Source organism: Parus major, chromosome 21, assembly GCF_001522545.3.
Source record: "Parus major isolate Abel chromosome 21, Parus_major1.1, whole genome shotgun sequence".
NCBI classification, from domain to species: domain Eukaryota; kingdom Metazoa; phylum Chordata; class Aves; order Passeriformes; family Paridae; genus Parus; species Parus major.
Genome location: NC_031789.1, coordinates 4,860,999 through 4,874,776, shown reverse-complemented (window position 1 = coordinate 4,874,776; position 13,778 = coordinate 4,860,999). Strand labels below are relative to the sequence as shown.

General features: G+C 41.4%; 1 protein-coding gene across 9 annotated transcripts in view; it reads left to right on the top strand.

Annotated features, from left to right (window-relative positions):
* The window catches only part of PLCH2 (phospholipase C eta 2), an 81,092-nt gene that overhangs the window by 61,263 nt on the left and 6,051 nt on the right, over positions 1 to 13,778 (top strand). For 7 of the 9 annotated variants that reach the window (XM_015648265.3, XM_033519238.1, XM_033519239.1 and 4 more), the window contains 11 exons: positions 2,653 to 2,811; positions 3,544 to 3,636; positions 4,101 to 4,201; positions 4,525 to 4,622; positions 4,945 to 5,127; positions 5,480 to 5,587; positions 5,763 to 5,887; positions 6,270 to 6,354; positions 6,854 to 7,000; positions 7,895 to 7,974; positions 12,203 to 13,256. In XM_015648265.3, coding sequence (XP_015503751.1) covers positions 2,653 to 2,811; positions 3,544 to 3,636; positions 4,101 to 4,201; positions 4,525 to 4,622; positions 4,945 to 5,127; positions 5,480 to 5,587; positions 5,763 to 5,887; positions 6,270 to 6,354; positions 6,854 to 7,000; positions 7,895 to 7,974; positions 12,203 to 13,256 — 2,233 coding nt within the window. The remainder of the gene's footprint in view (positions 1 to 2,652; positions 2,812 to 3,543; positions 3,637 to 4,100; positions 4,202 to 4,524; positions 4,623 to 4,944; positions 5,128 to 5,479; positions 5,588 to 5,762; positions 5,888 to 6,269; positions 6,355 to 6,853; positions 7,001 to 7,894; positions 7,975 to 12,202; positions 13,257 to 13,778) is intronic. The other 2 variants (XM_033519242.1, XM_033519241.1) reach the window with 1 other exon arrangement.

The window sequence follows — 13,778 nt, the reverse complement described above, 5'->3', positions numbered from 1 at the left end:
GTGTGGTCTGGTCTTTGAGATTCATCAGAAGTGGTTCAGGTTCTAACCCTTCATGGGGGCAGATTGACAAAAGTGCGTAGAAAGCAGCATCTGTTCTAGGGGTTGTTTCAAGTTGAGAATTTTAAAGAGTAATATCTCATAATTCTTCAGTGTATCACAGTCTGCTTCCCCTAAAATGCAAAAAAACCCAAAAAGAAAATATTCTACTTATGTCAAATTGTGGTCATTTTTACAGAGCATCCCTTTGCTTTGCTGAATGCTGGGCTTGGTTGATTTATACTGCAAGGAAAATCTCTGCTGGCTTCAATCTGAAAATCCCTTATTTCTTCATCCTTTTCAAAAGTTCTGTTTTTTGTCACTTTAATCTTCTGGCAAGTTCCATTGCACCTTGTAGAAACAATACAAAACACAGCAAAACCATCTAGTGACATAAACCAGATTGCCTTGGAGAGCGTTTGCATTCTCAATCCTCTCTCCCTCAGGCTATTTCATAATTTTGTATTATGGATCTGAGCCTTTTCATCTGCAAGAGAAACTTCTTTGTGAATAAGACTACCAAAGGAGAAAAATAATTTCTTACCTTTTTGAAGTTATTACATGTTAGAATATCACAATATTTTACAGCACCATTTTTGTTATTAACAGTTCCCTTTGTTGAGGTTTACTGATACTTTAAATCTGAGATGTGCTACACCTGGTTTGCTTTCGAAAATGAATTTTTGAAGAGTTCAGAAAATCAGAGCTTGTTTTATGACAAATGTCACTGGGAATTCTTGAGGCCTACTGAGAGAACACAATCTGTCACCCCTTAAAAGACCTGAGCAAAAAAGAAAACCCTTTTTATTTTTAGTTTTATTTCCCCACTTCCCCACATGGGCCATGGTGCACAGAGAGCAGGGAACCAGAGCTCTCTTCCATTTTGCCTTGGATCTGCTGAAAAGAGGATTCTAAAGCATATCCCATCCATTCCACCTATTAGATCCAAATTAGATCTTGCACATATTGTAGCTGCAAGATCAGCCTGAACATGGCATGGGATTCACATGATGCTTTTTTCATTGCTGCTGTAATAGTTTAGATTCTCCAATTTTTCTTTTCCCAGCCAACGCACCAAATAATGTGGTGGGTTTTAGCACTAGCTAAAATCACCAAGGTACTCACTTATTTCTACTGTGAGAAGGGCAAAACAGGCTTAAAACTTAAAAGGAATAAAGAAACTTTATTAATAAGACTACGAGAATAAGAAACCAGAATAAAATCTCCAGAAACTTTTTCTCCCCCCTCCCAACCTTTTTGCTTTCCCAACACCATAGAGACAAAACCTGGGATGGTAAAGTAATACTGACTATACAATAGTCTTTTCATCAGTCTCTGTAGGGAGAGGAGTTTTCTCTTGTCATTCCATGGTGAATTCTCCACAAGAAACAGTTGTCTCGTTACTTTTCATTTCTATGATTGGCAGCCGCCGGGGCAAAAACTCTGCCATTTCCTCCTCCCATTTTCACACCACTCAGAGGTGTGTTCATGGACCATGAACTCAAGGGGTATTATTTTAAGGATGAGTTATTCAAAGGCAAAGGTTCTTTTACCTGTCTCTGTGATCATGTCTGAGAACAGAGGATTTTTCCTTCTCTCCCTTGGGGCAAAGGATCTTCACCAGCTCTCACTTCTCTCTCTGTTCAAGCATCTCATGGGATCACAACTGCTCCACCATCTGCTTAGTTTCATCAATGGATACCTTTGCTCAGATCTACACTTTGAATACTTCATTTCCCCAATACTCTTTCATGAATTAAATGAGTTTTCCAGAACAGTCCATCTCCATGGCCCTACCAAGAACATTTCAGCTTATTAAAGCATCTCCTCATTCTCCTTCCATCTGAGGCTTGAGTCTCTCTTACTGACATTGATGTTTCATGTTGTCTTTTACGTGTCGATCACTACTACTTTCCTCTCTCTGGAGAGCGGATTAAGTCTGAAGGTTTTATCTGTGTAGTGAAAGGGTTAAATCTGGCCCAGGCCACGGCGGGTATTCATGGAGTCGGATTTCAGGTGTCTCTCAGCTCGGCTGCCGCTGGAAGGCAGCGAATGGTTTTCGACCTGGAGACTTCTGTGCGCCGTATCGGCGAGATGTCAGCAGCTGTGGCCCGGCCCAGCTTAGGGCCGGGGGCCCCGCGGAGGACGGATTCAGCCGCCCCGCTGGAATGGGACCCGGAGGGATTCCCGGGAGGGGCCACAGCAGAGCCCAGCCCGGCCTGAGGCCAGGGGAAGCACCTCAGCCTCCTTCCCCTCCCCGCCTGGGAACTGCTGGAGTCTGGCCCAGCCCCCCTCCCCAGGCCGCACAGGCCGCGCGGGAGTGGGCCGGCTGCACCAGATCTCCGATACTTCTCAAGGCTGGAAACAAAAAGAAAAGAAGTTCCCGGGCTTTGGGTTTTTAAAAGGTGGTATTCACAAAGGTGATCTTAACTTTTCAGTGGTGCAAAATGCTGTCGGTTCTTAGACCTGGCCAGCTATTGGCCCGATCTCAGTAAGAGAAGAAACTTCCAGCAGCCTCGCTCAGAGAAATCACTTACGTGGGTGTTTTCCACTTTTTTTCCTAAATGCCAAACTACCACAACTGCTTTGTTTAATGATTTAATGTTTTGTTTCCAGGCATCTGCTAACAGGAAAAGAGTGGAGAATATAGCAAAGAAAAAACTTGACTCACTGATAAAAGAATCCAAAATCCGTGACTGTGAAGATCCAAACAATTTTACAGTTTCCACTCTACCATCCTCAGGAAAGGCTGGGCTGAAGTTTGGCAGTAAGAAGGTGAATTTATGTTTAACTGTACTTGTGTTTCATTAATTTACTAAGTATATCTTGCTGACTTCAGCTTTGTAGCTGAATTCATGCAGTTAAATGATGATACCAGGTGAACATTACTGTCAGGTACACAAACTATTTTTCTTGCTCACACAGGAGCTGGAGCATGAAATGTACTCTGAAATTACTTCAACAGAAAGAATTTGATTTTCCATTATAAAAACTGCTTATGAAAGTTGGGCTCTTTTTGTTCTTCAGTTCTCTATGTTCTATGCATTTTCAGATAATTTAATTTTTTATTAACTCTGATTTATATGAATGTACTCAGCCTACAGACTACACTTCATGAAGTTGAGGTGTTTTCATTTTAGACTTTATAATAAGCCACAAAAAGTTTGGGAAGATTGTTCCACACAAATGAAAAACAGTGGAGATCTGCCAGTAATAAGCAGGTGTAATAACCAGGGATTAAAACTAAGCTAGGGATGAGAACTGAAAATCAGCTTCCCAAAACATTCTGTGGGGTGAGTTTTGGATGTACTTTAAACCCAATGCTTTACACAACGTATCAGAGAGTTCTTGTGAGAGCCACTACAAGGCCAAGGCTTGACAAACCCTTTAGCAGAGGTATTACCCAGAATAGTCAGTGCTAAAATCTCCTCCTGTTTGTGCTGATATACAGACTGTCTGAGCGCTCTGTCTGAGCCTTCTGTGTTCTTCTCTCTTTGGCTGCTTCAGAGTAAACTTGAGGATGATGCGGAATCCGGGGAAGATTTTAGTGCCAGCAGAAGGCACAGCCGGTCTCTCATGGGCAGCTTTTCCAAACGCAAGGTGAGCCCCTGGCAGGGTGAAGTCTGTACCAGATCATGGATTCTTGGAAGGTTTTTTATTTTTGCATGCAGTGGAGAGGAATTTCATAACTGCAACATCTGTAGCACCTCGCTCTGAGGCTGTTCACTGAACAGACAGGCTGCGGAGCTGCTTATCATTGTGAATAACAATACAGATTTGATTTATATGAAGGTCTGAGGGTGTCTAAGATCTAACTGAGAACCACAAAAATTAATTCACACCTTTTTTGGATTTGTGCTTTCTTTATAACAAGGCTCAGACCTTGGGCTGAGTTTTTCCCCATGTGCAAATTTTGCTGTAGAGCTGAGTGTTACAAAAGCTGTCATTTTCCATTTTCTCAAATGTGTTACACACTCATTGGCATAACAAAGCAGAATTGTAGCCAGCTGCTCAAACTTCGATGACACAGTTATATTATGGTTTTATTTCCTTCTGGTATACAGAAAAAAGGAAGCAAATTGAAAAAGGCATCAAGTCTGGAAGAGGGTGAAGATGATTCGGATTCTCAAGGGAATTTAGCCAGGAGCTCTGTACATTGCAGCAGGTTTGTTAACAAGTGATTGGACAACTTTTTTGCTAAAATGTGCCTGCATAATTGCACCCACTAAATAAGTTCGTTTGTGGTCTAGATGTCAGCTTGTTGGTGGCTGCAGGTATGTGACAGGATAGTGGGGAGATGCAATGTCTGCCACCAAATCACCAGACTGATGTCTTGGTGCTGTTCAGACTAATTAGCAAAGCACAGTGGACCTTTTATGATTTTTGAGCCCTTACTGACTCATGTTTTTTACTGTGATTCATTTTTAAATATGAAAGTTAACATTTACCCTTTAATATGTGGGAAGTTAATTTGTTTTGTCTTTCTAGAGTAAACCGACAGAAGAAGACAATGAAGCTGTCCAGGGCCCTGTCTGACCTGGTGAAATACACGAAATCTGTTGGCATCCATGACATTGAAACTGAGAGTAAGTTGAACGAAAAGTTTCGTGAAAGTAATTGCTACACAAAGAAATTGAAAGGTTTATGTTCTTACATATATTTTCATTAGATGCAGACTTCTTAATGAAGATTCAGATCATTATCATATTCACCTTCATCTTCCCAACCATTGCTCCAATTGCTCCAATAAGCACAGTATCGGCTAATTTGAGGAAGACAGAGTTCCCTCTGAGTGGCATGCACAGAAATGATGCTTGATAGTTAAGGAACTAGTGCTATGTACTTTTGAAAACTTTATCTAGATAATAAATAAATGAATTAGGAGACTACCTCTCATCTCCTCTGCAGTCTCTTCCAGCTGGCAGGTTTCATCTTTCAGTGAAACTAAAGCCCACCAGATCCTGCAGCAGAAACCAGCACAGTACCTACGTTTCAACCAGCACCAGCTGTCCCGCATCTACCCCTCCTCCTACCGAGTGGACTCCAGCAACTACAACCCCCAGCCTTTCTGGAATGCTGGCTGCCAACTTGGTGAGCAGAAAGAAAACGTACTTATTTTTTGTTCTATTTTGGAAGGGATGTTTTAATAGGAGAGGTGGAATTACCCCTTACAACACTCTGAGTTCTCTGCTTGTCCAGCTTTGTTGACCATTGAATCCTCCTTGTTACTGTTCCTGGACTGATTACCTTGAACATGTGTCTTACATGCAAGGAGGTGTCTGGTAAATGGAAATAAATTAACTTCTCAAATAAAAGAGGGCTTCAGAGTTTAGCTCTTCTGGAGAGCTTCTCTCCCTAAAGCTGTAATATAAGAGAATAATTTTCCATATTATTTTTTGCATCTAAGAAGTCAAATTTGAATCTGATTTCTTTTTTTAAATAGTTGCACTAAACTACCAGTCAGAGGGGAGGATGCTACAGCTGAACCGGGCCAAGTTTAGTGCCAATGGGAACTGTGGCTATGTCCTCAAACCAAACTGCATGTGTCAAGGTAAGGAAAACCAGCAAAACCAGTGGATCACTGATTGCATGACAGGATTGAGTGTGAGGCCTTGTTACAGTTTGTTTAAAGATGTATTTCTGATGCTAGAAGCAAACGAGCCAGAAGGTATCTGTTATTAAAGTCATGTTGCACTTTCACACTATAGCACTCTTCATTCTTACAGGTGTCTTTAATCCAAATTCTGAAGACCCACTGCCTGGTCAATTGAAGAAACAGCTAGTTCTAAGAATTATCAGTGGTCAACAACTTCCCAAACCACGTGATTCCATGCTGGGAGATAGAGGAGAGGTATGGGACAGCTGGTGATTGTTATTTTGTGATGCAGGTTTATTTCCATACTGGCTGAGCTAAGGATGAGGATTTCACATCCTACAGTTATTGTCAAGAGACCAATAAATTAGGTCATGAACATCCTACATCTTCAGGTGGTTTTCTTCACTTTTAAGCATCACAGCAGTGGTTTGATGGTTTTCCTCTAATTGCGAACACAGTACTTCCAGGAGAAGCAAAAAAAAGGGAGATCTTATCAATTTAATAATCCACTCCATAGGGCTTAGGACCAATAATTACCCAGATATTTGTGTACAGTGCCCATACTATAAAAGCGATTTGCTTGGGTTTCATCTTTGTTACTCTTTCTTTTCAATATTTGCTGCTCTTTGTTTTTCAGATCATAGATCCATTTGTTGAAGTAGAAGTTATAGGCTTACCTGTTGATTGCTTCAAAGAACAAACCAGAGTAGTTGATGATAATGGTAAGATTATCTGGGATTTAGGTTTTTTGTGACTGAAATGTCCTCTTTCAGGCAAGTCTTTTTCATGAGAATAGGAGTAGATAATATTTGGTGCCTATTATGACAAAGCACTGAAAATTGGATTTTAGCATTTTTAATGCTAATTAGACTTGGATTTTGACTTGTTTGACTGAATTGGTATAAATGTGCTGAAGATCTTGTTGTGAAACAAGACATTTGTTTTCTCATTATGTGTGAGAGAAGGGTATTTTGAACTTGCTGTGGTCAAAAGACAGGTCAGCCAAGCCCTGCTGGAAGCAGGGCCAAATTTAGGTAAGACCCAATACTTGTTCCTTGCAAATCCTTGTGCTATTCCTTATGGGAGTACTGGATTTTCCAAGAACAACAATCAACCTGTCAGGAAAACTAGAATGACACTGCAGCTTAGGTATTCCTTGGGTAGGCAGACTACTTGTTTCTTGCGGATGAGATACCTGAAGGCTGATTTCCCCCTTGCAAGGTTTTAACCCCATGTGGGAGGAGACATTGGTGTTCACAGTCCACATGCCAGAGATTGCCCTGATCCGGTTCCTTGTGTGGGATCACGACCCCATTGGGAGGGATTTCATCGGGCAGAGGACAATAGCCTTCAGCAGTATGATGCCAGGTAAGAGAAAGGTGACATCCCAAATTAGTGGGCTGGGATTTTTCCTGTGAAAAATGAAAATTAATATATCTGCTGCAGAAATTTCTAGCTAGAACAAGAGGAGTTTGGGCCCTGAGTTCTCTGCCTTAGTCAGCTACTGACTGATATGGTGATGAAGATTAAATCAATTAACTCTAGACTTTTGGGACTAGATTTTGAAAAAATGGGTAAGATTGTTAAGCAGCATGGGTAAATACTGTGGGCTTGGCAGACTGCTGTACAGATTCCTTACTCCTTTAATGCTTTTTCCCCTCTTTCTTTACACCAGTTTTTGAAAAAACTCTAGTGTTTTGCTTGGATTTATGACTATGAGTAGTAGTTTAACACAGAACAGAAAGTTACCTATTCTAATGATGGCATCCATATTATTAAATGCAATTTTCTGACAATCTCCTCTTTCTGTTTTAAGTTCAGTCCTCTTTCACATTAAAGCTTCTTGTGTATTTTTCTTTCCTTTCAAAGTAAAGAAAAAGTTTATGTTTAAGATTAAAAGAAAATCCAGTCTCAGTAAACTGGCCTTGGATGAAAGGTTTGCAGTTTTAGTAATGGACTGAAAGTCCAGAGGAGATAATGTGGACAAGTTTAAATTGTGGCTTGACAGCAGCAATAATGGACCCTGGATGAAACAGGGCAGGGCTGTTTTATGAAATCATGACAAAAAATGGGGGTGAAGTTTGAAAGTGGTATGGCTGAGGTACCTGAGTGTGACAAGGTGATGCTTGAGCTTGGATCCTCACTGTGAGGAGTTGGGAGAAACCTGCTTGATCTCTTCTGCTGCTCACAAAAGGAAAGTCTGCAGCTGCTCCTCCTGTGACCTGTCCCAACCCTGAGCCAGCTCTGCTCCCTCTGTTTCAGGTTACAGACACGTGTACCTGGAAGGCATAGAAGAGGCTTCCATCTTTGTGCATGTGGCTATAAATGACATCTGTGGTAAGGTGAGTGTCTCTGTGGTGTGCAACACCCTCACAGGAGCTGCCAGGATCTTGTATCACACCAGGGAAGCTCAGTGGGTGAAGGTCCAGGCTGACATTTTTGTTCACTTAGAGTAAAATTTATCTCTGTGCTTGTCATGGTAGCCTGAGATCTTTCTGAATATTCATGGAGATAAAGGCAAATCGTAGGGAAGTTATAAAAGAGATTCCTGCAGTACCTTTTTGAGGAAGTCATAAGGGAAAGTTATTTCATTGCAGCACACACATTTATATAAATAATGTGATTTTGTCCAATCCTGTGAGTGCACCTTGCTGAACCAAAGATTACACACCTTAACCCTGAGCACTTGTTCCGTGCAAAGCGGATGCTATAAAGGCTCTGTCTGTTGTTTTGGCATTTTAAATTTAATTAAATCCTTCAAGCTTATTTGCTTTCGATTTTTTTTTTACCATAATAACTCTTAAAATGCAGAGGAAAGGTGATTCTAGTAATAGTTGGACATATTTATACTCCTTTTCTGTTATAAAGGGTTTGTTTGCTTCGCATGCAGGAAATTAATAACTCTCAAGGAGCCACATCTCAATTTCCACAAAAGTAAAGCCCTAATTTCAGACTGTTCCTAGACCAGATAAAAATGTGACAGCTCCTGTCGTCTCAGTGCAGTGTTCTGTGCTGTTAATGTCAATGAAATTCAGGTACAAAGCACCTTGCAAGGCCTTGAGGATCTTGGTCCCTCAGCAACAAGGTGCAATGTCAGCATCGCGACAGTAGGAGGAGGCATCCAACGGGCTGGGAATGCCCAGGTACTCCTCCAAGGGGCAATTCGAGCAATTCCTGAACAGGAAAACAGCTTTTTTTAACTGTTAGTCTTTAATCACCTCTTAGTTACTGAACTCCATCAGCTCCCAAGTTGCTGCCCTTGCCAGCAGTGTTTAATGGAAAGGACCATGTTCATCCTCTGCGAATGTTTGAAGTACTTTCAATTTCAACCTCTGGCAAATTCTTTCTCTGTTTAGCCCAAATTTCCTAGTGTTTCATAATTATTTGCTCTTACTAACTTCTTCGTGAGTGACTGGCTGGTGGTAGTTTGCAGAAGGGCAACCTGTTAATTTAAACTTTGGCAGTATTTTTGGGACATAGATTTTTTTTTGGTGTTCCTTGGTTGCTTCTCATTGTCACTGCAGTCTCTCTGGGTTTGCTGGTGATAAGAAGTGATTCTGTGCATTGACAAAATAAAAGGATTTGGAAGGAAAGCCTATATGTGTTTATGTGTTGTGGTTTTGGGTTTTTTTGTGGATTTTTTTTTTGTAATTTATAATTTTTAATAAAAACTACTGAAAATGTGGAACATATATTACACATCCCTTTCTGGTTTGGTTTGTCTGAATCACTTTTTGCTTTGATTTTCAGTTAACAGAGTGCTGTCCAAATTAGATTTTTTTCTTTTCTCCTCTCTTATTTATGGGCAGAAAAATCACCCCAATTATCAGCCTGGTTTTACCCATTCTTTATTAATCCATAGATTCTAATGGAAACATTTACATTTTGGCACTCTTTTATAAATGGAGATTTTCTACCTGCTCAGTAGCTTGGTGTTACTAAAACAGTCTTAGATGGTTTTTTTTTCATCTTAACTTGTGTCTGAAATCTCTTTCAGATTGTTCTGTTTCCTGGAAAGGCTGTTCTTTATTTCTGTCTCTTCTGTGGTCTTCTCATGTACTGCAGAATTTCTTGTGGTTATTCTAGATGTGCCTATCTCTGAGATCCTCCCTCACTGTTACTCTGCCTTTACTTTGTCTGTTTGTGATTTCAGTGGGCTTCTCTATGTCAAAAAAGTCTCCTTTTAGAAGCAGAGCGTTTTTTGACGCCTTGAAGGTACCCCTCCTGTCTCAGGGAGGTGCAGACACCACCACACACCTGCATGCCTTGAGCTGGTAGCTTCATTAGCATCAATGTTTCCTTGTTAGCATTTTTCGAGCTCTCCAACTCATGAAACATGAATTGTGACATTTGACTGGGTCACTCCTGTGGGGTCATTGACAGCCAGAGAGCCCTCCCTGTGTGAAGCAGATCCAGGATAAAAGTCCTGCCATGCTTCCCCTTCTCTCAGCCTCTCCCTCTCCTGCCTTTTCTCTTGAGGACAATAATTCAAACCCCTTCCTTCACATGAAAAGAGCATTGACAGTGAATCATTTGCTAAATTGTGGGAAAGCCTGTGTGCTGTTTTTCAAGTCTTCTTTAGAGAATGAAACAGCCCTGTAAAAGCTGGGCTGGAAGCTGAAAGCATGATGTCCTGGATCTCCCTCAAAATTGCTCTCTTTTAATTTTTCCTTCTTTTAAAAGCTTTTTTTCCCCCCAAGTTAACCAATTCTGCCTTTGGGTTCTTGAATCGCTCCATTGATTCAAGCAATAGTGTCTAGCTTAACAAAGCTGCACCAAGCAAACCAGAATAACACCTGGGGCCCTGCACTGCGTGTCACCCATTCCATCAGTGCTTCCCTTTTCTTTTTGGTGGATGTTATTTGTCTGTGTTGTTTGTATGACAGTTTTTTCCTGGGTTTTACAAATATTTATATTGTCTGATTGTTACAGAAAAAAATCGTGTACTTTCCAGCTTGTCTCCCAGTAATCCAAGCAGTCTGTTCAATAGTTTGGCTCTCACAGATCTTCCAATATTTAATATTTGCCTTGCATGGGACAAATCAATCCCTTTATCATCTTTATCTTATCCTAAATTTTTGATACTGTCCTACTCACACTGGAAATTGGCATGTGATAACTAAACTTCTGACAATTGTAATTCACTAAGTATTATTTTATAAAGTAATATTATGAACACTTTTATTGGTTCTTGTGTCAGCCAAATAAACCTTGGTCCCTCATGACAGCTTGGGGAGGACACTTGGGCTAAAAGCAGCTCTTAGCCCAGGCTCAGTGTACAGGGCAGCCAATATCTGTCCATTAAGTCCTGCACAGCAGAATTGGAAATGTATGAGCATTCACTCAAATGTTTATTTGGAGGTGAAAGACCATTGTAATTTAAATAAGACACCTCTGTACCATATTTTGGCCCTGCAGAAATGTGACCTCATGTGACATCACAGGGCAAAACTGGAACAGTGCTGTGAGTGCCAGCAAGCATGGCTGCTGGTCAGGTTCTGTCATGGGCTTCTTAAAATGCACTTCCATCATGATGTACTCTGGGTTTATTTGTTCTTGATGCTACAGCTGCTCAAAAGTCTGATCTAACTGGGAAATAAAGAGAACAAAGGGGGAGAAATAGATTAAAAGAGAAATACCCTTCTGTGCTTTAAGTGATCTCTGAGCAAACCAACACTGTTTCAGGCATCAGCCTGCTGCTTGAAAAGTTGGCAAGTACACCTGGAATGTCTGCAGGAATGCTGAAACTCTGTTTCATTGAAATGTAAATCAGTTGTATGGTGGTGGGAAATTTGGTGAATTTATGTGTTTAATGCTTAAATAACTACTGAAGACTATGGAGAACTGTATTATGACACTGACTAACTTCCCTTGTTTATAGTGTGTTTCCCCAGTGCTGAAAACATACACGAGTTTCTTGGGATAAGTGTTGTATGGTAGGAAAAATTACCAAAATGTAATCACACAGGTAGAAATTGAAATACTCAATGATCTTTTGTGTGTGTATAGTTAACTGCTGTTCGTGACAATGCTCAATTCAATTGAAGTGTAGAACTCCTTTATACTGAAAAATTATTCTATTTTATGGTCAGTGTTTATTTCCCAGCAGTTTCTAGAAAATGCATTTACAACAAGAACATTAAATACACCTGCTTTGGGTGAAACCGAGAAACTCTTCAGCTTTCAGAATGAAATCCTTGTAGACAGAAGTATTTTTTTTTTTTTGTCTTCTCGATAGCTTTAATGTTTATGTAGATGTTGTAAGTAGTTACATGCTAGAAAGAAAATGATGACAAATACAGAGATAAACGTGGCTGGAAAATGTTATCTAAAAACATAGCTGAAAAAAAAAAAAAGTGTTATTTTGGAAAGCTGCTGTTAGTGTTTTTTTTTTCATTTTTAATGCCTGTCCTATTTCTGGGTTAGTTCTCATGCTGATGGTAGGAATATAGCAGAAGACTCTGTATGTGAATGATCATTTGCTCATGAGTTCCTATGCCCAGAGGAAGCGCCTTGCATTTTTTATAAGGGACTTTTTATATTTTTAATCTTTCCTTATTTCTTTTGTAGGCCAAACAAGCTCTAGGTCTAAAAGGGCTATTTCTCAGAAATCCAAAGCAGGCCTCTCTGGACAGTCATGCTGCTGGGCAGCTCCATCGCAAACATTCCTTTAGCAGCCACATCCTGCGACGGACAGCCAGTGCACCCACCAAGAGCCAGAAGAAGAACAAGAAGGGCTTTCCTGAAATTGCTTTTGATACAAAGGACAGCAGCTCTGCAGGGGCTGGAGAAGGGCGGGAAGTGGAAGCTGCCTCCCAGCCTCGCTTTGTGCAAGAGCCAGAAAGTACTTCCCTGTCCCCAGCTCCCCGAGACGGTGCCAGTGGGGAGGCACCTGGCAAGGGCTTGAAAGGTAAGGCCCAGGGCCCTCCCAGAGGGCCAGGGCAGAGCTGTCCCCACCCCAGGGCTCCTTTCAGTGAGCCCTTGCCCAGGGCACACAGGGTGAGGCTGCAGGAGCCCCAGGGCGAGAAGCAAAGCATCTTCGCCCGCTGTGCCATCAACAGCTCGGGCAGGATTGGAGTGGCCACCAACTGCATGAAATGCATGATTGGCTCCAAAGAGAGCCCTGACCCAGAGGGGCCGTGGAGTGACCACACTGGCGGGCCCATTGCTAGAGACCCCCTGCACCCTGGGCAGACCAGCAGTGCAGAGGAGAGGGTAGAGCTCAGGACCTGGGTTATCAGAGGGCAGCCCAGGCCACACTCAGATTTGCAGCCTTGCAGCAGCCCTGGAACTGCAGATGATCTGACAAGGAGCACTCAGTATTTTGTGACCCCAGGGAAGACAAGTGGTGATTCTAATTGTCACGGAATAAAGGCTCATTCCCGGCAGTGGTGGCAGTGCCCATCAGGTGGCAAGTATGGAAGCACTGTCAACTTGGTTGCAGCCAGCAATGGCTCTATATCCTCAAACTCCAGCAGTCTAGAAAGCCTTGGAAGCCCAGAATTCCCCAAGCACTGGTCTGAACCTTCTCGAAGGCAAGTGGGCACCCTACAGAGGGAAATGAATGCCTTGTTCGTTCAAAAACTGGAGGAAATTCGAAGTAAATCCCCCATATTCTTTACTGGTAAGACCAGATTTTCTTCACCCTTCTCCACTGTAGATTACATCATTGTCTCAGCTTCTGCATAGCATTCTTACTTAGAAGCTCCTTTATGTTGTTTGGCTGTCAAGAGGTCTTTTTTTTAAATTTTGTCAATGACAAAAAACAAATCTGCATAAATATTTTTATTTTCTTTTTTATAGATGTGTCTGGTTTAGATTAGTCCTTGCCATGCCTAGTTAACCATCTGCAGTAGTGACACTGTCAGTAGTCCATAAATGTTGGGATTGTTTGGTCAGGGTTTTTGTTTCCTTGGTTTCCTTAGTGAATGTGGCATGATACTAAGTAAATTTTAAGATCCAAACCAGAGCATTAAATGAGATTGAATATGGAAAACCCATATCAACAAACAATATTTCCATTTATCAGCCTTTGTGTTCCACTGAGGGATAACCACATCAGGAATGATGTCTAATGTGCTCTCTTATAACAATAAACCTGTTCCCTCCTCAAAGATCTTGCAAAATCACCGCTATCAGTCCAGGA